The sequence below is a fragment of the Drosophila subobscura genome, chromosome U (assembly GCF_008121235.1).
Source record: "Drosophila subobscura isolate 14011-0131.10 chromosome U, UCBerk_Dsub_1.0, whole genome shotgun sequence".
NCBI lineage: Eukaryota > Metazoa > Arthropoda > Insecta > Diptera > Drosophilidae > Drosophila > Drosophila subobscura.
Genome location: NC_048534.1, coordinates 1,000,015 through 1,021,803, shown reverse-complemented (window position 1 = coordinate 1,021,803; position 21,789 = coordinate 1,000,015). Strand labels below are relative to the sequence as shown.

Here is a 21,789-nt window from a genome sequence, read left to right as displayed (position 1 = left end):
GGCTGTCGGATCCATAGCCTAGTTAGAGACCATAAAAGCTAGAGCCACCCAATTTAGCATGCAGATGGCTGTATGCTCGCACTGTTACAAGTGTATCTCAAAATTTCGCCCCGCCCCCTTCCGCTCCACAAATCAAAAAAATCTTCTGTACTCATAATTTTGAAGATAAAATAAAATTAAAACGCCGTTCGGTAGGTAGGGACCATGTCTATCAGATCACCTAATGGGGATCCGATTAGATTAATATTATAGCCAGAATGAAGAAATTAACTTGCAGTGGCTGCGCCCACCCCGTCCTGCAGCTTTTTTTGTTTTTTGCACTCTCATTCACACTCTGCTTCTGCAGTGTGCGGCCTCTGCCTCTTCCGTGCCTCTGCCCCTGCCATGTCTCTGCAGTGTGTGGCTCTTGGGGAGGGGTGCGATCTAAAGGAGCGTGTTGGCGTGAGAAGTGTTGCAGATGTAGATGACAGATGAAGAAAAAATGTATAATTTGATAAAAACCGCTAAGGTACAGATGTTGTTTTGAGTACCGGGTATAAAAGTTGTGACGCGTAAGAAGCGTCTCACACGTCCCATCTCGTTTTTTGATAGCTTTTCCCGTGTTTTGGCTATAAGGGCTCTGGCAACAAAAGAAATGAAATACTGAAATTTACGCGTCGCTGTTGACTGTTTATTTTTTCCGCTTTTTTGAATCTTCAAGTTTATTATTGCTGTCGGCGGGCACTCGGGTCTAATTCCCGCTGCCGAAAAACACACAAGAATTCAACACTCGGTAGCCGCAAAAAGGGTTATAAAAGGCCAACTAATTAGGTGTAGTTGCCACAGTCAGAGAGAGACCGAGAGAGAGAGATAGAGAGGAAGCAAATTTACATATGGATTTACATGTGTGTCTGCATAAAAGTATGTCTAGATATAAATATGTATGGGGGCCGAACCCTACGGTAACTTTTACGAGTATTATATTGTCTTAATGAACAAAAAGGCACAGGAAAAGGTTTCTGTTTTCGAGAGGAGACAAATGAATCTCGTTTGAGCGCAAAACACAAATGTTTTAAACAATAATAAATTATCTCGTGCTGCTGCTGTTGCCTGGCTCTCTTTTGCCTTTTATCGCTTGATAATCGCTGGTCATTAGTCATTTTGGACTCAACCTTAAGCATTGTGTGTGTGTTTCCTATACAGCAAATGTATCTGTATCTTTGTCTGTTTGAGCCACGCCACCAAAAGAGTAATGTGAGCAACAGCACAGTGGCAGCTGCTGTTCTGGTCTGCTCCTGCTCCAGCCTCTCCCTCTGTTCCTAATTTTTGTTTTTCTTTCTGGCGCTGTTTCGCCTCTTCATTTGGTAGCTCCACAGCCTCGTTTAATAAATCGTGTACTGTCGCCTTTTATTGTTGCGGCAATGTTTCAAATTTTATGTATTTATCTTCTGCCGTTGAATTGGCCTAACAATTGAGCTCCTCAGAAAACACAGGGGAACCTCTCAGCAAAGAACCACATAAGTATCCACAAACAGGCTGCAGAAGCAGCAGTGGCAGCGGCAGGTCAAACCCATATTTGGCAACTTCTGACTAGATGACACTCAGCTAGGCAGGCGGCTTTAGCTATCGGCTATCTATGTATACAGTGAATGAAATATGTATGTCCCCTTTAGCGACATTCAACATAGAGTTTACTACAACATTAAATGCATGCGAGTACCAGCATTTTATAAAGGGTATATAGGAGCTATATAGGGAACACTATAGAGTGGGAAGTTTCTTAGAACTGCCAAATAAGTGATCTGATAGATATGGTCATTCCCTGCGGAATGGCGATAGTTAGTTTTCTTTTATCTTCAAAATTGTGAATACAGCAGATTTTCGCTGAAATATACTGGTAACAGTGTGTTTACTCTGGTCTCTGGAGGCTTTGGTGGCTCTAGTTTTTATAGTCTCTGAGAACTAGCCGACAAGACGGACGGACGGATAGACTCACAGACAGACAAACAGATATAGACTCGGCTATGGATGCTGATCAAGAATATATGTATCCGCTTTATGGGGTCGGAAACGTTTCCTTCAGTACTTTACATGCATCCACTTTTGTGCACAAATACAATGTACCCTATTTACTCTTCGAGTACCAAAAACAAGATATACAAAAGAAGGAAATACATATGTACATACATTCACAGCTCTGTCAGCGACAATTTCCATTATCTGTTGGATGATTGATGCTGACATTTCCATGGCATTCAGTGACCCGATTTATCAATGGCAAGTCCACAAGCTAATTACTCTATGCAAAGTGAAAACCCTTTCAAAACAATTATTAATTTTTTTTGTGGGTTCATTTATGGTACAATCCAAATGAAGGAGAAAAACAAAAGCCCCCGCACTGACCACTGTCACAATATCACTGATATATGTACATATGTATATATCAATAATAAATTAGCGCCAAAAAATAACGACAACAAAAATCTCCAACGGTGGCGGCTAACTGGCCTTTGAAGTGCCATGGCTCAAGGTATTGCTGTTTGGTTTCTTTCCAGTTGTTTCCGTTCGGCATGTTGCCCACTGGGTGGCAACTTAGGTGCAATAATAATCACAGCTGAAGTATTTATGCCGCGGCGGACCCACAGCTGAAGGCCTGCAGGGTCATAAATACTCAATGCGATTTAAAATAGATTATTTTGTTGTTCTTTTTCTTCATATATAATTTATTTTATTCGTGATTTTTAGAGGCAGAATTTATGAGCGAGTACACGACAGGAGTTTCGTGGACGACAAATCTACCATGCTGTCTCGAAAAGCATCTAGATTCGACTAATTAATGAGGAACTCAAGTGTAGAGGCCGAGCCGTTCCAAGGAATCTTTTCGCCCTAAATATCCAAATTATGATACTTTCAAGTCCAAATCGGCGGCCCTACATTTTGGCGCCCGAGGCGAGTACCCCTTGGACCCACCCCAGAAACAGAGCTCTTCATTAGCTTTCCCTCAACACCTCTCACAACATTGATCTGTGTTTAGCCCTAAGCTAAGTATTAAGCTGAATTTTAAATATGCACATTTGTTACATTGTGCTTTTTTCGAAATTTAAATGTTACATTTACAATTTTTCAACATCTGCTATATTATCTCTCACACCAACTTGCTCTGTTAGGTCGCCACACTCCCCCACAGCCACGAATAGGGATCAAATCGGATCATTATTATAACCTTAATGACGAAATTCCTTTGCAGTGGCTTTAGGGCACCACTTGCTGCAGCCTTGTTCATTTTTTTTTTGCTCATTCTATCTCGCTAGCAGACTCTGCCACTTACAGTGTGCTGCTGTGGGGGACGAGGCGACCTAAACTACTTGTTAATGTGAGAAGTGATTTAGATCTAAAATTCGAAAAAATCATGAGGTTATATACATATGTACATTAGTATGTATCACACTAAGGCTACATATATATATACATATAAATTTATGTACCGGTTGTAAAAGTTCTGACGCGCACGAAACGTCTCACAATTGTCCCTACTCGTTTTTGTTGAAACTAACTCCCAAAGAAAGAAAACATCACAGAGAAAGAAAACTTCACATAGAGTATCTAAAACTTCGATCTTCGAGTGCCCAAAAAATCCCTTCATGTATTTAGCTGCTCTCTTGTGTTCCCTGTGTGTTCGAATTGTGTGGGGGCCCAGAGGGAAAGTGTCAAACACAACATTATGAAAATGACACGAGGAAACCATAAATATTAAAACAAAACAGGCAGCAACAATGTCACAACACAGAATGGGATATGGAATGGATAGATAGATGGATGTGATGCAGAGAGGAGGTAGACTCCGGGCAGATCTCGGAATCACAGCGGGGGCGTAAAATTCACATAAAACGAGTAGGGACATTTGTGAGACGCTTCGTACGCGCCACTACTTTTATACCCGATACTCAGTCGGTATTTCTGTACCTTTGTGGTTTTATGATCGAAATTTACATTAGACATTTTTTCTATACACACATCTCTTCTCCCGTCAACACGACCTTTTAGCTGGACACTGTCACCCAGTGACGCACATTGCATGAGGCAAAAAGTTTGCGAGCGAGAAAGAATGAGCAACAATAAGCAATCATAAGCAAAGCTGCTTGACGGGGTGGCGGTAGCCACTGCAAATTAGTTTCTTCATTCTGGCTATAGTAATGATCCAACCCAATTCGGTGATCTGATAGATATGGTCATTCCCTTTGTAATTTAATTTATACTTTTCTCATTTTTTCAAGATTTCTGGATACGATTATGGGGTCGGAAACGTCTCCTTCTGTGCGTTACATATGCATGTATGTATTTACATCCATTTTCCTCCACAAATACAATATAACCCTATTTACTCTTTGAGTATCGGGTATAAAAATAATACACAAGAGGGGCACTGCACACATACATACATACATACATATGTACACTAAGACACAAATGAACACTCGTAAAATACACAAAAAGATGCAAATGTATCCGATGGTTGTCACATGTGTGTAGTAGGTTGTCGGTACACGCATGATTGCCTGACGCACCCTAATTTTTATTTTAATGACGTTTAGTGTATTTGATAACAAAACTGCTAATTAGCTGCGACGACATCAGTCAGCTGCTGCTGTTTTTCTTTTTAATTTATGGCCTATTACAATCTGAAGGGAAATTTCTATGGAAACCCGAAATAAACCCTCCCAAGTGTACAACATTTTAAGGTAGGGATACCAACGAGTTAATATATTTATATATATGAATTTCAATCATTTTGTGGTCTCCAAATCATCACCCAATTGTCCAGGACTGTGCTCATGATCAGATTGATTGCAATGCAATTCCCTAAAGACCCTCTCATCGATGCCATTCACATAGCTCGGCCGTAAATCAAATCCAATTGTGTTGTTCTAAATATTAAAATAAGAAATGAATTTGCAACTTGAATTTGCAGAATTATAATGAACCTCACCTTGAATATCACATCGTTCAGGCCCTTGAAAGTATCAAAGAAATTGAAAAACTGGTGTCCATTAAAGTTGTGCAGCAGATCAAGCAATACTCTTCTCAATTCTTTAATTTTTCGTGGATTATATCCCCGCTGCTTGTAAACAAAAACGGCATTCTGTAGACCCGCATCATAGTTGCACGAAGCAAAGGCACGTGTCTCCGCATAGGTAGCGAAAGGACATAGCAATATATCCGCCGAAGTGTTCAGGGGCTTATAATGATCAGAGTTCAATATTCGAATGGATCTACGCTGTGCTATGGACGGGTCTTCCGGGCAGACATTGCGTCCGCGTAGCGCATTAAATGCCAGTGCGGAATGGAAGACTCTCTCATCCTTTGTATCCAAATTGCTATAAAAGTTATGAAAAATATTTAGGGTACACACAAATCAGAAACCCAAATAGTTACAGTGTTGCCTCATTGTACTCTATCAGGCTGATATTCCTTGCGGCCACGGCTATAATGAAATTTGTACGCTCTTCTCGTGCAAATATAACCGGACGTAGACCCGTTTCACGCGCTGCCATATAGTCATGATGATCGAGAACCACATAATGATTATCCTCAATTTTCACCGTCTCCAGGCATTCAGTGCGATTCTCCCTTGAAACACATTGCAATGGAGTTGCCCGATTTGCATCCTTGGAGGCCTTTACCACAGCCAAACACTTTTCATAGCTATTTGTATCAAAGGTGCAGAGGGTATACTGTGCCCCTGAGGAGGCATGTGCCTCCAGCAAGATCCCAACGACCAGACAGAGGGCAACGAGAGGAGATATCATTTCTGTTACTAACTCCACCCATGCATACCGCCTTTATAGAAAATTTCGTTAATGTCTATTTAATGGGCGGAGCGAGCGAGCAAAGCCGAGGCGAGGCATTATCAGCTTATATAAGTCGAAGGAGGCATTCCATTTGCTCATTTAGCTCGCTAATCTCGGAACGGACACCTCATAAATCATCGATCGCTCTCAGGTATGAATATAAATCATCGAATCTAAAACGTCAACTTGTCAGTGCCACAGTGCTATATCAATTCTCCAAGCGAAATCACGGCACAACAGGGAGATCCGAGAGTCTTAGGGACCCCGAGACCAGCTGTCTGGACTGAGTTGTATGTATGGGGCCCCTCAAATAAGCTTCTTGCAATCACAGTTGGCGATTTCTAAATATTATTTATGGGACGATTGCCCCCAAGACGACCGTAGGCGAAGGAAAAAAACCAAACAGTCTGGAAGTCTACGGGGTCTTAGATACTGCACGTGCAGCAGCGCCCCTCTGCCTGGGTTGCACGTACAAATTCAAAGAACTAGAACTTCATGCCCCACTAGAGCTGCATTTTTAAGAAATGTTGTATCTACACATGTAGTAAAAGTCTTAACAATTCATGCGACATGTTTCTACCTTGAAACAAAATTTCCAACATCTTTCCATTTTCCGTTTTTTTTTTATTTAGATCATAAATTTGCAGACAAGTCGTTTAATCATTAACATCTACATATATATACGACAAGGACAATAGAATCGGAAATTGTATGACTATGTAGCAATAACCTTACGACAAGTTGTCAGTGTTAAGGTGTCTCATAAATAAGGGGCCGCATATATAAAGAGAAAAAGAACGGATATGTATCAAATACTTATGTATGTACATATGTATGTACATATGTATGTACAATGTATGTACAATGTATACTAGTATGCGATAGGCAGAAGGGAAAATCTCTGGAGTATTGGATAACCAATAATCGTATTTTAATTTATTAATTTATTGACAGAATTGGCAGAGAATCGGTTCATCACACCATTCTTGTTAAATCTTTCCAATTTCATTTTAGATCTTAGATGTAAAGTTGCCAAAAGGAAGTCCGAATTTTTCGAATTTCTATGGCTGTTTAGTTTTTAGTTTCTTTTTTCCAAAGAAATTGGAATATATTTGTGTTGTTTTGTCAAACGGAAATTGTCATTCCTTTTATCTATTTATGCAACTCGTTGGGCAACTACTACGAGGTAGCCACCTTAATACATACATATGTGAAAATATTTACACAAGAAAATCACAACCAATGATAGACTTACTTTTGATGAGGCCATAAAGCATTTAAGATTATACCGGGGACTAGCCCCAAAGTCACACAGGTAACCCCATAAAAGTAATGAAAGGAATATAAATTAAGTCATATAATAAAAACTATGCGTACTTAAATTTGAAAATGTTCAACATTTTAACAGTGTGATTATTGCCCTACCAACCATATAATTGGCTTTTATGGTATAAAAAATGTTTAAAAAGAGAAATGGCTTTACTTGGGCTCGTCCGGGATTTGAACCCGGGACCTCCCGCACCCTAAGCGGAAATCATACCCCTAGACCAACGAGCCGATTTGCAAGGGGCCAGCCAACACTAAATTTCAGAGCGCAGTCCACAGAGCGATCTCTTAAGACCCAAAGACCTAAAAATCCGAAACACTCCTCTCTTTTTCCCTTTCACATGGTCTATTTTGAGCAATACAAGAAACTTGAATCGGTTTTGTTTTCTGCTGGCTTGTGCTTTTACTTTTTGTTGTTGTAGCTTCTGGTTGGAGAGGCCAGGGACGGACCTGGGAAATGACGACGTGCCAGTGTTGACATCGAAAACAAATGGTTTAACATGAAAAAAAACAGCAAAACAAAGAAATTTGGAACAACAGAGCCAAACCAAATAACCGAGGAGGCACGTGTGAGTCGCTTCTTACGCGTCCCAACTTGTAGACCCGGTACTCTGTTAGTAAGTCAGTACCTTATTGTTTTTTTTGTTTATTTTCTTCTTCTTTTTTTCTTATAATGTTACAATCTAATCGCAATTCCTTGATCTGATAGATTTGGTCAGTTAATACCAGGGACGGTAATCATTATAAGCGGTATTAAAAAAATTATACGATAATGATTACCTGTCAAGTTATATCGAAATATTCACAATATAATGATTAATTTTAAGTTATATTTTACTAATCAATCAGTAATGATTATTTTTTGAGCAAAAAAATAAAACTCAAGATATAATGATTAATCGTTGAGTTTTATTTTTTGCTCAAAAATAAAACTGAACTTTAAATTGTGACTCCTTCTTACGTAGGAAATGGAAAAGGTATATTTATTCTTCATCAGTGAGACAAGACCAACCATAATAAAAAAAAAAATTATTTCTCAGTGCAATTTATTTATATATATTTATTTATTTATGTACATTATGTACATTCATTGCTTATGTTGTTGATTAACTTTGATTGATTAACTGATTAAATTGGCCGAATATGACTGCCCACTTTTCTTTGCAGCAGAATCTGCTTTATGCAAAATTAATTATTAAATAAATAAATGTATATAAATAAATGAATATACAATGCATAAATAAATAAACATGTATAAATAAATTGGACTGAGTAATATATTTTTTTTTAATTTTAAAAAGATTTTTTTTTTAATTTTGGTTGGTATTGTCTCACTGATGAAAAATAAATATAACTTTTCCATTTTGAGCAAAAAATAAAACTCAACTTTAAATTGTGACTCCTTCTTACGTAGGAAATGGAAAAGTTATATTTATTCTTCATCAGTGAGACAATACCAACCATAATTTAAAAAAAAATCTTTTTAAAATTACAAAAAAAAATATTTCTCAGTCCAATTTATTTATACATGTTTATTTATTTATGCATTGTATATTCATTTATTTATATACATTTATTTATTTAATAATTACTTTTGCATAAAGCAGATTCTGCTGCAAATAAAAGTGGGCAGTCATATTCGGCCAATTTAATCAGTTAATCAATCAAAGTTAATCAACAACATAAGCAATGAATGTACATAATGTACATAAATAAATAAATATATATAAATAAATTGCACTGAGAAATAATTTTTTTTTTTATTATGGTTGGTCTTGTCTCACTGATGAAGAATAAATATACCTTTTCCATTTCCTACGTAAGAAGGAGTCACAATTTAAAGTTTAGTTTTATTTTTTTTTATTTTTGAGCAAAAAATAAAACTCAACGATTAATCATTATATCTTGAGTTTTATTTTTTTGCTCAAAAAATAATCATTACTGATTGATTAGTAAAATATAACTTAAAATTAATCATTATATTGTGAATATTTCGATATAACTTGACAGGTAATCATTATCGTATTATTTTTTTAATACCGCTTATAATGATTACCATTCCTGGTATTAACTGACCATATCTATCAGATCAAAGAATTGCGATTAGATTGTATCATTATTAGAAAGAAAGAAGAAGAAACTAAACAAAAAAACAATAAGGTACAGATTTAATAACAGAGTACCGGGTCTACAAGTTGGGACGCGTAAGAAGCGACTAACACGTCGTGCCTCCTTCTGCTAGATTTTGGGCACTAAAATATTTTAATGAATTATGGTTTGGTTGATTATAGCAGAGCTTTCTTTTCAAGAATTAAAAAAAAACTGTATTTTTTTTAACTATCTTAGATCTGGGTGTAAAGAACATTACTATTCGGAATAGTTAATTGATGCAGTTGAAGTTTACCGTCTCAGAATTCATAAGGTTATTATTATAACACTCAACATAAATCCTCCACAACGACCTAACTTTTTCCCTTCCCTTGGGGCCTAGCGATTTTTGTGTTCACATCAAATAAAAATCAAATCAGTGACAAAGCTCAAGTGTCGGGAAACAGCAGAAAAAAAACCATAAATTGAAAAACAACCAAATCAAATATGGAAACAATTGAAAATAGTGTCGTGTCTGTGAGTGTGTGTGTAGAGTGACAGCTGGGTGTGTGTGTAGAGTGACAGCTGAATGCGATAACTTCAAATCAAATCAATTGAATATTGTCACAATTAATTCATTAATGAGATACACTCAAAAATGCTGGTGAATTGTTCCTCGTTTTTCGAAGTCATTTGTGCGCTTTGTAAGCAGGTTTTGTTGTAATAAATATACATACATATGTATATGTACATTTCTTATATACATTTGTATGTATATATGTATGTATGTACATATGTACATATGTATATGGTTTTTTGTTGTGGCGTATGTTGCCCATTGAATGGCAATTGATTTTGACGATGTATGTAATTGGTATGTATGAATGGGTGGGTTTTTATTGATTTTTAATTTCTAGCTTGGGTGGTTTATGACTGTCGCCCGAGACTCCAGGTTCTATTAAGGATTGCCCAATCAATGCTACCCCTGCCCCAGCCCGTGCCACTGACCCCCCAGCACTGCAACATCTCTAATGGACTCATGAAATTGAAATTTGATTTCGTTTTAGGACGAATTCAAAAGGCTGCATACAAGAGATTACATTGGAATTGTTTGTTAATGGAAAATTTTAATTTGAGATTTGGTTTTGAGGAACATTCAAGATTTCTTAAGGTGGGAATGACATTTTCTTTACATTTGAATCAATTTTCGAGAAAAACTTTGGAGCTTTCTCAATTAAAATTTCTATATTGGTTCAGGGAGCTGCAATTTTAATTAAAATACAATTCACACTCACTCTTCGCCCCAGTTGAATTGGTTTTTAAGTTTTTCATGGAAAACTTTTAGATTTGAATTACCAGTGCATGTTTTGTGTAATATTATGCAAAAAAAAAACTGTTTTTTTTATGGCTTCTTTAATTTTTCTTAAAGGGAATAAGATACCACTGCGACAAGGTTTTCAGAATATGCCAATGTCATCAGCCTTACGAAAATAAGACGGGGAGGGAAAAATCATGCCGCATTATCAGCATTATTTATATGGCCCTCGAATGAGTAAGCCGATCCCAACAATCCCAAACCAAACTCGTATTTCCATTCCCAACAGACCCTGAATTTTGCTGGAAAAAAAGAGAGAGAAAACTTTTGCCAAGTAAAAGATGTGGTTTATATATTCAAAAGATTTATGTTTTTCTTTCATTTATATCTTTCAGTTTTGTCATTTGAATGTGTGGTGGATTTAGTTTGGTTTTGTTTTGATATTCAGTTGCTGCTGTGAATCATCCAATTTCCGATTAATCTGCTTACATCAAGGGGAGTATATAAGATAGCAAATCTAGTGTTTTTTGTATATCTATAAAATTTACACGCACAGTACATATATAATTGTATATGAAATATTCATGTTTTATTTGTTGTAGTTTTTTTAAGCATATTTTTTTTTAATTTCTTTGTTTTTACTATTAATTTTATACGTAGTTTAACATTTATGTTGACTTAAAGAACATTTATGTTGTAATGATTGATAATAATAATAGGTAATAAACTTAAAGATTAAAGCAAAAGTTTGATTAAAACATTGTTTAAAAATCTCAGAGAACAAAATTTTTGGAAGTCATTGAAGAATACTTATTTGTATGTTTTTTTCTGTTTTTCTAAGAGTTGAAAATAGCATTGGATGAACGTTGAGAAAATTATTTGAAAAACGCAAAAACTGTATCCGAAACAACTGATGATATTCCTACTTATGGGTACCTCCTACGTGGCGATTTGACTTGCGATTGCTGTAGAAAATATGTGTATGTGTATCTTGTGAAGTGGCAAATAAATTGATCCTTCTGGTTTGTTCTGCTACTATTTTTGTTGCTATCTTCCTCGTTGAATGAAAACTTATATTTAATTAGCGCTCGACCAACTACAGTTTAGTATCACAGAACAGATCGCTAATGCCGAAGATATAGATGAAAGTCTTCCCGGCACTCGCAAATCCTCATTTCATAATTTTTAATTCGTTTGAAACTATTTCAAAAACGATTCCATCGATCTGATATCCTTTCTCCTTTTTATTTGGTATGTATTTAAAAACCTATTTAATCTTTCCTCTCTACTCTTCACTGATGTGCCGCTCCCATCCTCTGGCCGTACATGGCGTACGGCGAGTAGTACGGTCCCAGAGCTGCAGCGGCGGCAGCTGCTGCCGGATTGAAGGCTCCGCCAGCTCCAAAGGGCGATGGGGCTCCACCCAGGGATCCTGGTGGCGGCTTGGCGTAGGGATGGTAGCGTGCTGCTGCCGCTGCCGCAGACATGGGGCTGAGCGGAGGGGTGGGATATCCACCTCTGAGTGCCGATGGTGGGAACAAGGTTCCGAGCAGGGACTGTGCCTGCGACTGAGCGAGAGCGGCGGCCGCGGCAGCCGGATCCGAGAGATTGCCCGTGTGGGTGCGGAGGTGGGTGAAGAGTTCGTCGGAGGTCTGGAAACGCTTGCCGCAATAGGCATCGCCCACCACCCAACTGCAGACGTAGGGGGCGGAGCGTGCCGCCGCCGCATTGGCAGCTGCTGCGGCTGCCGCCTGTGAGTACGGATGGCCCGGAGGCAGACCGGCGCTGGCCATGGCCATGCCGTACTTTTGGTGCTCGCACTGGGTGCAGCCGGCCGGGCAGGGGGCGCCCATCAGCATCTGTTGGGTGTGCGCCGAGTAGGGGCAGCCGGGGCAGTAGGGATCCTTGCACACCGGCACGATGGCCTCCCCACCTGCTGGGGTCTTGATGCGCTGGTAGCTGATGTATGGATTGGGCTGTCCGGCGGGATTGCCGCCTCCAGCTCCCGGATAACCGCCGTTGGCAGCCGCCGCCAGCATGGCTGCATGATGGTGCGAGAAGCCGCCGGAAAAGGGCGGACGGAAAGCAGGATTCGCGTGCTGCTCCATGCCGGGCGGACAGCAGATGGCCGATAGGGAGTTGAGGCCATAGGGGCCGGCTGCCTTGTAAGCCGCCGCTGCTGCTGCCGCTGCCGCAGCCATGCTGCTCATCTCCTTTGGATGCTGCGCTGTGCCGTTGGCGTTGCTCAGGACCTCCATGCCCGAGCGAATGATGGGGCTGGCGCCACGCTGTGAGGAACCCGAGGGCGAAACGGTCTTCCGGCTGCCATTATCATGTGGTGTGGTGGGTGTCGCCTCCTGTGTCCGGCTGTGTCCATCAGTTGGTGTGGCATTCGATTTGCTGCGCGAAGGCACACGCTCCTGCGCGGACGAGGAGTTCTTGGAGCTGGGGCGCATCGGCTCTTCCACGGAGGAGCTGCTCTTGAAGGAGTTCTGGTTCTGGTGGCTCAACACATTCGTCTCGTACGGCTTGAAGGCCAGCTTGATCTCTCCGGTGGTTGTGAGGCTGGTATTGCCGGTTGCCGTAATGGGCGTTGTGGATTTGGGCGATTTTGCCTGGCTGCCCGGGGACTTGGCCGCCGACAAATCACCGTTGCTCGACGAGTTCGAGGATGTGGAGGACGACGAGCAGGTGCCCGGTTTCGTCTTGCTCTTGTCCATTGCCAGAAGTGGCTTCACAGCCGACGAATCGGCGCCAATCTGTGAGCATGTCTGGGCAAGCAGAGCGAGGGGACTTTTTTTGGCATCCATCTATAAGGTACGGAAAAAAAGGAGGAGGATTGGGATTTAGTTTATTGGTTTTTCTTGCGGAATTACCTTTTATTTTTCACATTGAGCTCTATATTTTTTTCACCATTTAGTTTTTTCTCACCATTCATTTTAAAGTCACATCTCGTGTGGACTCATATTTTTGACCATCAACTATTCATTTCAAAATGATTGCATTCTATTTTTAATTTCTTGAATGTCTTTTTCTTCGGTGAAAATGTATGTATCTGTACTGAATTTCTTGTGTATTTATTATGAAAATATTTTTAAAATGTTGTCGGATTGCTGGATTTCAATTTAATTTAAGTTTCATCTGAATTTGATTTTGTAGCTGAATTGAAATGTCCAATTATTTCATTTTTCCAGCATATTTTCTTCAATAAAAATGTATCACTGTGAAGCGAATTAATTTGAAATTGTTCATCATTGTGTCAATTTGAGTTTATTTTTGTCTTACAATATTTTTGTTCTGCTTTTCTAAAGTGCAAGTTATTTCTTTTTGGAGATTCTTTGTGTTTTTCCAGAAGAATATTAATTTTAAAATTCATTTTACATTGAGAGTAGACATGTTTTATTTAAGTTTCATTCTGTTCGTTGATTATATTTTTATAGAGCTAATTTCTTCACTTTTTTAACTCTTTTATTTATTTGTTTGTTTGGTTATGAAATACTAACCGTTGTTGGGAGTGGAGCCAAGTAATCCGGTTGAAGGTATTGGTTATTGCCGATGGTAACGACACCACCGCCTCCTTCCAAGACAACCATTTTTGTTGCTTGGTGTAGTTTTGTTGTTAAAGTGTAATCCTCAGAGAATTGTTGAGTTGGCTACAGAACTGTGTAGCTTTTCTCTTTTGACGTCGATGAAGAGTAATCCACAGAAAATGCGACGGCAAAATTTTGTGTGTTGTGTTTGATATTAATCCAAAATTTCACTTTGTTGTTTTTCGGCTCAGGGAAGTATTATTCCTGTATTCCGATTTAGATCACTTTATGATGTAAATTTCGTTTTCACCTTTGGGTTGTTTCTCATTCACTTTTTCACACTTGGGCTGATGATGGGACAGCTGTTCTTCAACAAAATATTTATATGGGTGTATGGGTGTACAAGGGGGACTATTTGTTTTCCGCTTTTTTCCGAACAACGTCTGAACGATTCGAAGGCTAAACTCGAACTGAATTCTCCGTGTGACGGTGCGAACGTACCTAGCCGCAAAGTGAAACACGGACACGTTTGTGCACGCTCATTCATGCACGCTCGCTACTCGCTCTCCTCTCTCTACTCGCTCGCTCTCTCTTTGCTCGCTCAAAACTGGTTTCGCCCCTCTCTTCGTGCGTTAGAGCAGTGCGGTCTGCTGTGTGCGAGCGAGTCGAAATGAGCGTAATTTTCAAACATGGCGTATTTTTTGTCCAATCACAATCGCATGCGCCATGCGATGGTCGACCAACCGAACAGGTTTCTCGCTCTCTCTGTCGCATTTGCACCACGGCAACACTCGTTTCGAGAGCAACAGTTGTGGTGAGAGAGCGGTGCTATTGTTGTTGTTTCATTACGTGCGCACATTAATTTTATCTTCACACATACATATGTCACGCGCTCGCTCGTCCGCTCCTCTTTTTGGGTGGCTTTGAACGGTCTGTCATCAGCTGGAGAAGTGGAGGAGGTGACGAAATGGATAAGGGCAGTGTGAGAGGAGGATGCAGCAATGTAATTGCGGGAGAGGTATTTACAGCAGAGAGGCATTGTCTACCGCCGCTCCTGAGATTTGTTCTCTTGTCACACTCCATTTTTTTCCAGACCATTTCCATAGTCTCCGTTCCGCTCGTTTTAATGTCATATAAAAATTAATTTGTTGGTCGCTCGTTCTCTAAAACTCTTTCGACAGCTATTGTATGTACATATGTACATATGTATATTGCTGCTTCTCGCTCCTCTCTACAGTCTTTTGCTTAGCGTTTTCCGATTACCTTCTGTGGTGGGATTATATTTTGTGTTTTACTGTACCACTCTCTTCCCTCTCCCACACCCTGCACAAAACGATGCGGTTCCTGTTTTTCCGTTTAAGTGGAAATCGTTGTTTCGTTGACGCCTCACAAAGTTTTTCCAAGCCATTTTCCACGCTCTTTTTTTCTTTTTCATGTTTTCTTAATTTACATGTAAAATTAATACATACATACACATACATACACATGTGTGTGGAAGGGGCTTAATTGAGCAGGGGGGATGGCGCTAGGAACATACCACAAAATGAGTGGCTAACCAGAGTTTTTAAAAGTTTATTTGGGGTTTTTGTGTGTTAATTTCACTACAGTTTTAATCATACAATAATTGGAATTGCATTTTCCATTAAACACAATTTCAAAAATATCTTTATTTCACACGAAGTACATATACATACATACATACATATGTACATATGTACCTACACACATATGTATGTATTATACATATATTTTTAATTTTTAATTGCTCCTAACCGACCGATTGACGCTATGCATAACCGATAAAAATCAGAAACAGAGAATGGATGCGATAAGCCCTGGGATCTTTATGATCTACCATTCCCATATACCCCAGGGGGGGATTATGGAAGGCAAACATCCTGCAAGTTAAGGATCTCCTCCAGATTGCTGACCACCTTGCCATTATGTTTAAGATTGCGTAAGCGAGTGACATACTCTTCGGGTATCGAGCTCTCCATGGCCCCCTTGATCAGGCACTGCAAATAGGTCTTTGATGGCTGCCGTTCCGGAGGCACTTGATCGGGAGACATGTCGTACAGATTGGTCTCCGGCAGGTGGGTTTTGGTCATCATAAAGGCACGAGCCGGGATGTGAGTCTTCTCATTCTGGAGCTTTACGCACACAGTGGTTGCCTCATAGGTGCCCAGATGAACGCTGCAGAGGTAAAGATGTTATTACACCACTTTCCCCGCTGATCGACTTACTTGTCTATATCAGCCATATTGCTGAGATCGATCTCCCAGAGAGCACCCCACGTGTGTTCGCCCGGCGTGGGCACAATTGTTGCACTAGCTCCCCTCCAGCGTGGACTCTCATGGGCAAAGTCTAAGCGATAGTCGGACAGGAGGGCTGCACCGATCCTCTGGGCAGTGGGATTTTGTATGTGTATCCTCTGTGCCAGCATATTACTTCCGAATCCAAAGTAGAAGAACTTGTTGCCATGAACCTCTGGATGCGCCTCTATGCTGTCATTTCCCGAGATGTTCCTGCGGATGCTACTGGTGGGGCCTACCTTGCAGCCGTTCGATATGCGTACTGAGCTCAGCAGCCACACTACAGGATTCGTCAATCGTTTTCTGTTCATTGCAATATGTTTCAGTGTGTAGTTTCGATAGCGATTCTATCTGCCTGCCTGCCTGGTGGCTCAATGGTTGCTAAGCTCTCCGTTGTTTAAAGTAGTTTGTGAGCATTTTCTATGATTTGGTTGGCTACTTTTTATTTCGATTTGGCTGTAGATTGTGTCTCAATACGATTAAAGTAATCTTTAATTCGCCTGCTAAGCAGGCATCTCTTTCAGTGATCAAAAGACTGTAACAACTGTAAAAAACTCTTTATTTTACATCACCAGATGCCACCTTTTGGCAGTGGCTTGCATTCACATACAGAATCCCATTTAAATAAATCTAAGGACATTTTAATCCCTGATAATCTAGTTCTATTATCTGTTTCACCTCACGTACATACAATATGTACATACATATGTACATGTATGTATGTAAATCATGATCTTTGTATGTATGTATGTATGTACATACATATGAAATTATATGAAATTCCCCAGAAACCTACATAGTGTAAGCCTAAACCAAGCTTTAAGGATGCTTTGTGGCAGATTTTTTGTATAATCTTATGGTCAGATCTCGATCTTATTGCACTTTGAGAATTTGTACCTACATAATTCTCAGACATTTTTAAGTCCCACCGTCAAAGCAAGCAAATTAAAATCTGTGTAAATATGAGCGTTAAGACTGCTAACTGAAAATCGGCTTATGCCAGGATTAAGAGTATTTAGCCATTTTTGGGCAATGGGGATCTCTTTCTCTCTCGCTCCTTACGTGTCACAGGTAGAGTTCCCTCCTTCAGTAAATGATGGATTTATTAACGAAGAGCGTGATCCAGCTTAAACCATCATTTTGCGGTTTATGCGTGAAAAAAAACCAGCTCAGAGTGTTGCCAAAATAAATATGTGCATTGTATGTACAGGTTCTGGTACAGCCGTCAGAGGTTATAGAGTTTTACAGCGCGAGTGCGGGCTAGTATTTTCCCTTATTATTCGAAATTTTTTATGGCCACTTTGTCAGCGTCATAAATTCGTTGCTCCTTCTGTATGTGAATTATTTACTAGCGAGAATGCGAGCGAGGATTCCTTGGCTGTTCGCATAAATAATACCAAAATATTATAAATTACAACGAAAGCCAAAGCGATTGCCAGGGGGCACGGAAGTTTGGAACACCTTGATACCGTGACTAAAGCAATTTACTCGCCATCTTAATGGTTATGGCCTTAGACAGGTTTTTTTGGCGTTTGATATGTTAATTTTCTTATTTAGTGGAAAATATGTTCAGGTATAATGTTCGAAGAAGATTACAGATTAGGTTATCTGGTGCATTTACATAAAGTGAGAATTCCAAACTTATTTCATTACTAAAATAATACGGTACGTATTAAAAAGAGACTACATTCTAACCCACGTTTTTATCATATTTGTTCCCTAACATACATATGTTTTACTAAATTGTATCTTCTATCGTGCACAAAAAATCACCCTAAAACCAATATACCCCAGATACGAGTATCTACAGGCAGGCGGCAGGAAGGAAACAACATAAAACAAGAGACAGTAAGAGAAATTTGTAGCCGCGAAAACATTTATATGAGGAATATAAAAAGGAGGAAAAAGTGATGCGGCAGAACGAAACAGGGCATGGGGCAAGGGCAATACGGCGGGGGGCAGCACATAAAATTAACCACATATTTCTTCATTTTTATGGCATTTATTATCACAGAAATGTTTGTGTGATAAAAGCGAAGCGGCGCAAAATGCGGACGACGGCGGCGCAGTCATAAAAATGCAGCCATTTACCTTTTGATTTATGCACCACAACATCAGCAGCAGTGGCAGCAGTGGCAGCAGTAGCAGTAGCAGTACCAGCGGCAGTGGCTGATGGGGCACAGACACACGCATGAAACAACGCTCTCCACAAATGGAAGGAAGAAGAGCAGCAGAAGGAGGTAAAAAATAATGCAATAAATTTGACATTATCTCCGGTAATATGAACGTATACATATATATCCGCCAAGTCGGCTGTGTGGCGGTGGAAAAGGGAAAGTCGTTTAACTGTCTGCGGATTTTCAGTTGACTTACGCATGAGGTAGTGGGAAAGGCAAAGAACCAGTCTCTGCCACTGCCACTGCCACTTCTCCTGTACGATAATTGCTTTATTTTGGCGTTTGAATAACCGTTTCTTGACACTCGATGACTATCTGGGCGGAAATTTGTTACTTCAGGGTGGAATATTCGTATATATTCGAAATGTTGGTACGTCTGACAGGGGAAGATACTTTTTATACGGAATGTAAGACTGAATGGTTCAATTAAATATTAAGAGGAATGCTGGGTTATTTTCTGGTCATATTTTCACTAAGAAATAAGTAAATAAAGTGAAAAAACTCTGCTAAAACTTGTTTGCAGTAGAATACTTACCAAATCGAAACGTTATATGCCACCATAACTACTTCCGATTTGAATGTTTCTACGTGCCGTGCAGCCAACAAATAATTCAATTCCGAAAGGTTCGGGCTCTCCCCCAACCTCACCGAAAACCATTTAAAGAATTGAAAAACAAACTGCAATAAATTCAATATAAATGTATGTATGCAGAACCCTATGAACCCCAAGAACATCCGAGCAAATAAATATATGCCTAAAAAACAACACATAATAGGGGATGCAGGAGTGTTGCCTGCTATGACTGTGTTCCGGGTTCCAAGAGCTTCTTCTCCGCCTGCCGCCTGTCGATAATTTATTGACAACAATTTATCTCGTAATAGTTACGCAAACGAACGAAAAAAGAATAATGGTGACATTGAAATTTTACGGCAATGCACAAAAAAAAGGGATGTTTTCCATTTTTTGCGGGCCACCCTCGGTGTGTGTGGCTTCACTTTTGGGCGGATTAATAAAGAAAATTAATCGCTGTCTCTCTAAAAAAATGTACAGAACATAAATGGTAGAAATACCTACAACGCTGACACGTGGAGGATTCTAAAATGATGCATTAATGGCATCAATTGCTATTGCCATTTCTGGTATTAAGTTTTAAATTGCGTACAATATATCTTTGAATCGTCCGAAGCGGCGGCTCTCGCATGTTTTATTTCTGGATATTGTTGGATGTAAAGGTTGGACAAGGGATAAGAATTAGAGAAAATGTTTCTTTAAGCGATGAAACATGCTCGAATGATTTTCAGAGAAAAAAGAAAAGGATTTATTAAAAATAACTATAAATATAGATATGACTTTTTACATTTTTTTTTAAGTTCTGTATGCACATTCAAAATCAATTTTTTCTAAATCATACATACATATGTATGTACATACATATATGTATGTATTTCCCTTGCTTAAAACAAGTCCAAAAACTTTCCTTATCTGTTTAAGAACATTTAATTGAATTTCCCAGGTCAAACCCCTAACACCACGGAATATATCCCTAATTTGTGTAAAGGGGAACAGGGGAAATGGCCACCAAGAGTGTGTAGAACTATCACGGCCAAACACAAGGCAAATAAATGACGCGTGACTGTCAGAGACTTCGAATAGGGGAAGGACGACGACACAGTATCAGCATCTTCCTATACAGCGAGTATGAGACGATGTTACGCTGTCAGATGCACAGCATGATGCAAAAAGGGACAAAGGACAATGCCAAGGCCGAGACCTCGAACAACTTTTGATAAATGCGTCATAAAAATGAGCAATTATCACGTGCGGAGCGAACGAACTCGTAGGACAATTAAATGCCAAACAGAGTCGCCGAGAGCATCAATAAAATTATTTGTCAAAATGTCACAGGATGCACACACACACACAGAATTCACAGTACACAGGACGCAGGACATCAGCAACGCCCCATCCAGGGGAGTGACCGACGCCTGAGACTGACAGGGGACTCTGGAACTGCGGGATATACGAAGAAGTGTCAACTTTGGTGGCTGGAAATGAATGACGGGCCATAAATCAAGGACAATGGCACAGCCAGCCTGCCTGCCGCTGTTGTCCTTGATTGACTGGATTCCCAGCGTTGAAAGAGATAAGAGTCGTCCTGCCGCTGCTTCTTAGATCTGGTTTAAAAATTTAGCAAGTAAATCAATAAATATCGCCAGTGACTCTCGGCTTTCGAAGGCTCGTTAAATTCGTTCTCCTTCTGCTTCTCCTGCTCCGGGGGCGGCATGATATATAGGACCAATAATTTATGTTCTCTTTATCGAGCCGAGCTCGCACCGCTCCCACATATGTATGCTTGTGGCAAGAAGCACAGGGAAACGGGGAAACACCTTATGGATGGCTATATCCTGCTTTACATATACCTCCTCGGTACGCCAGGAAGCGCCATCCCAGTCGTTGGGGAGTCCGCCGCCAGTTGCTGCGCTCTGTTGTTCCCCTGTTCTCTGTTTCTCTCTTTCTTTTCTGATTGAATCGGGAAGGTCGTAAAGATTGTATGTGAGGCTATAAATATTTTTGTTGTTTTGTGGTGCCAATGTTTTCTCTTCTGCTCGATTTGATTATGATATATATACATATGTACATATGTATGTAGTGTACTTATGTACATATGTATGTATGTATGTATGTATGAAGTGGTGAGGTGAACGTTTAGCACATTTAAACATGTGGCGGGAAATTTCTATGTACTATGTACATACATACATATGTACATATGTTCATATTGCTGATCGGGAAGAGCTAAGCCTAGGCATTGGGAGGCCATTTATAGTCAATGACTTAATGGATATCCTACTTAGCTCGCAAAACAATTGGGATGCCGTGAGCACCTACGCTGCAGAGATCATCCAATCCTTGCGTCGCGCTGAAAGACAGCGGAATCAAAATTCAAATCCTAGATAGGACCTAGTGACGGCTTTCATGCCATCTCCCCCCCGCGAAGTAATACTTAACGGTCGTACCGCGAGAGGGATACGGAGAGTAGGGGGGTTTTTAGTGGGTGAGGTAATTCCAAGTCCCACACTTATCGGCTTTCAAAGCTTTTCCCTCCTATATGTACAAAAAAAAAAAAAAAAAAAAACATATGTTCATATATCACAAGAGAAATTCAACCATAAATATGCATGTATTCCAGGCAATGATTCAGAGTCAAATGC

General features: G+C 39.8%; 3 protein-coding genes and 1 non-coding gene across 4 annotated transcripts; all 4 read right to left on the bottom strand.

The window, feature by feature from the left end:
* Positions 1-4,727: 4,727 nt before the first annotated feature.
* On the bottom strand, positions 4,728-5,801 carry LOC117900392. Its single transcript, XM_034810745.1, has 3 exons — positions 5,413-5,801; positions 4,967-5,354; positions 4,728-4,904 (listed from the first exon to the last, which is right to left on the bottom strand). The coding sequence occupies exons 1-3, from the start codon at positions 5,784-5,786 to the stop codon at positions 4,764-4,766; spliced, it is 903 nt and encodes a 300-aa protein (XP_034666636.1). The 5' UTR covers positions 5,787-5,801; the 3' UTR covers positions 4,728-4,763.
* A 1,512-nt stretch (positions 5,802-7,313) lies between these two features.
* Trnap-agg lies at positions 7,314-7,385 on the bottom strand. Its single transcript has one exon. It is a non-coding gene; the product is annotated as a tRNA-Pro (tRNA).
* Positions 7,386-11,804: 4,419 nt separating this feature from the next.
* Positions 11,805-14,567, bottom strand: LOC117901244 (zinc finger protein Noc). Its single transcript, XM_034811919.1, has 2 exons — positions 14,061-14,567; positions 11,805-13,367 (listed from the first exon to the last, which is right to left on the bottom strand). Exons 1-2 carry the CDS (start codon positions 14,148-14,150, stop codon positions 11,850-11,852), a joined length of 1,608 nt encoding a protein of 535 aa, XP_034667810.1. The 5' UTR covers positions 14,151-14,567; the 3' UTR covers positions 11,805-11,849.
* Positions 14,568-15,840: 1,273 nt separating this feature from the next.
* On the bottom strand, positions 15,841-16,797 carry LOC117900779 (gamma-glutamylcyclotransferase-like). The gene is made up of 2 exons (XM_034811260.1): positions 16,331-16,797; positions 15,841-16,280 (listed from the first exon to the last, which is right to left on the bottom strand). Exons 1-2 carry the CDS (start codon positions 16,708-16,710, stop codon positions 15,968-15,970), a joined length of 693 nt encoding a protein of 230 aa, XP_034667151.1. The 5' UTR covers positions 16,711-16,797; the 3' UTR covers positions 15,841-15,967.
* Between the last annotated feature and the right edge of the window lie 4,992 nt (positions 16,798-21,789).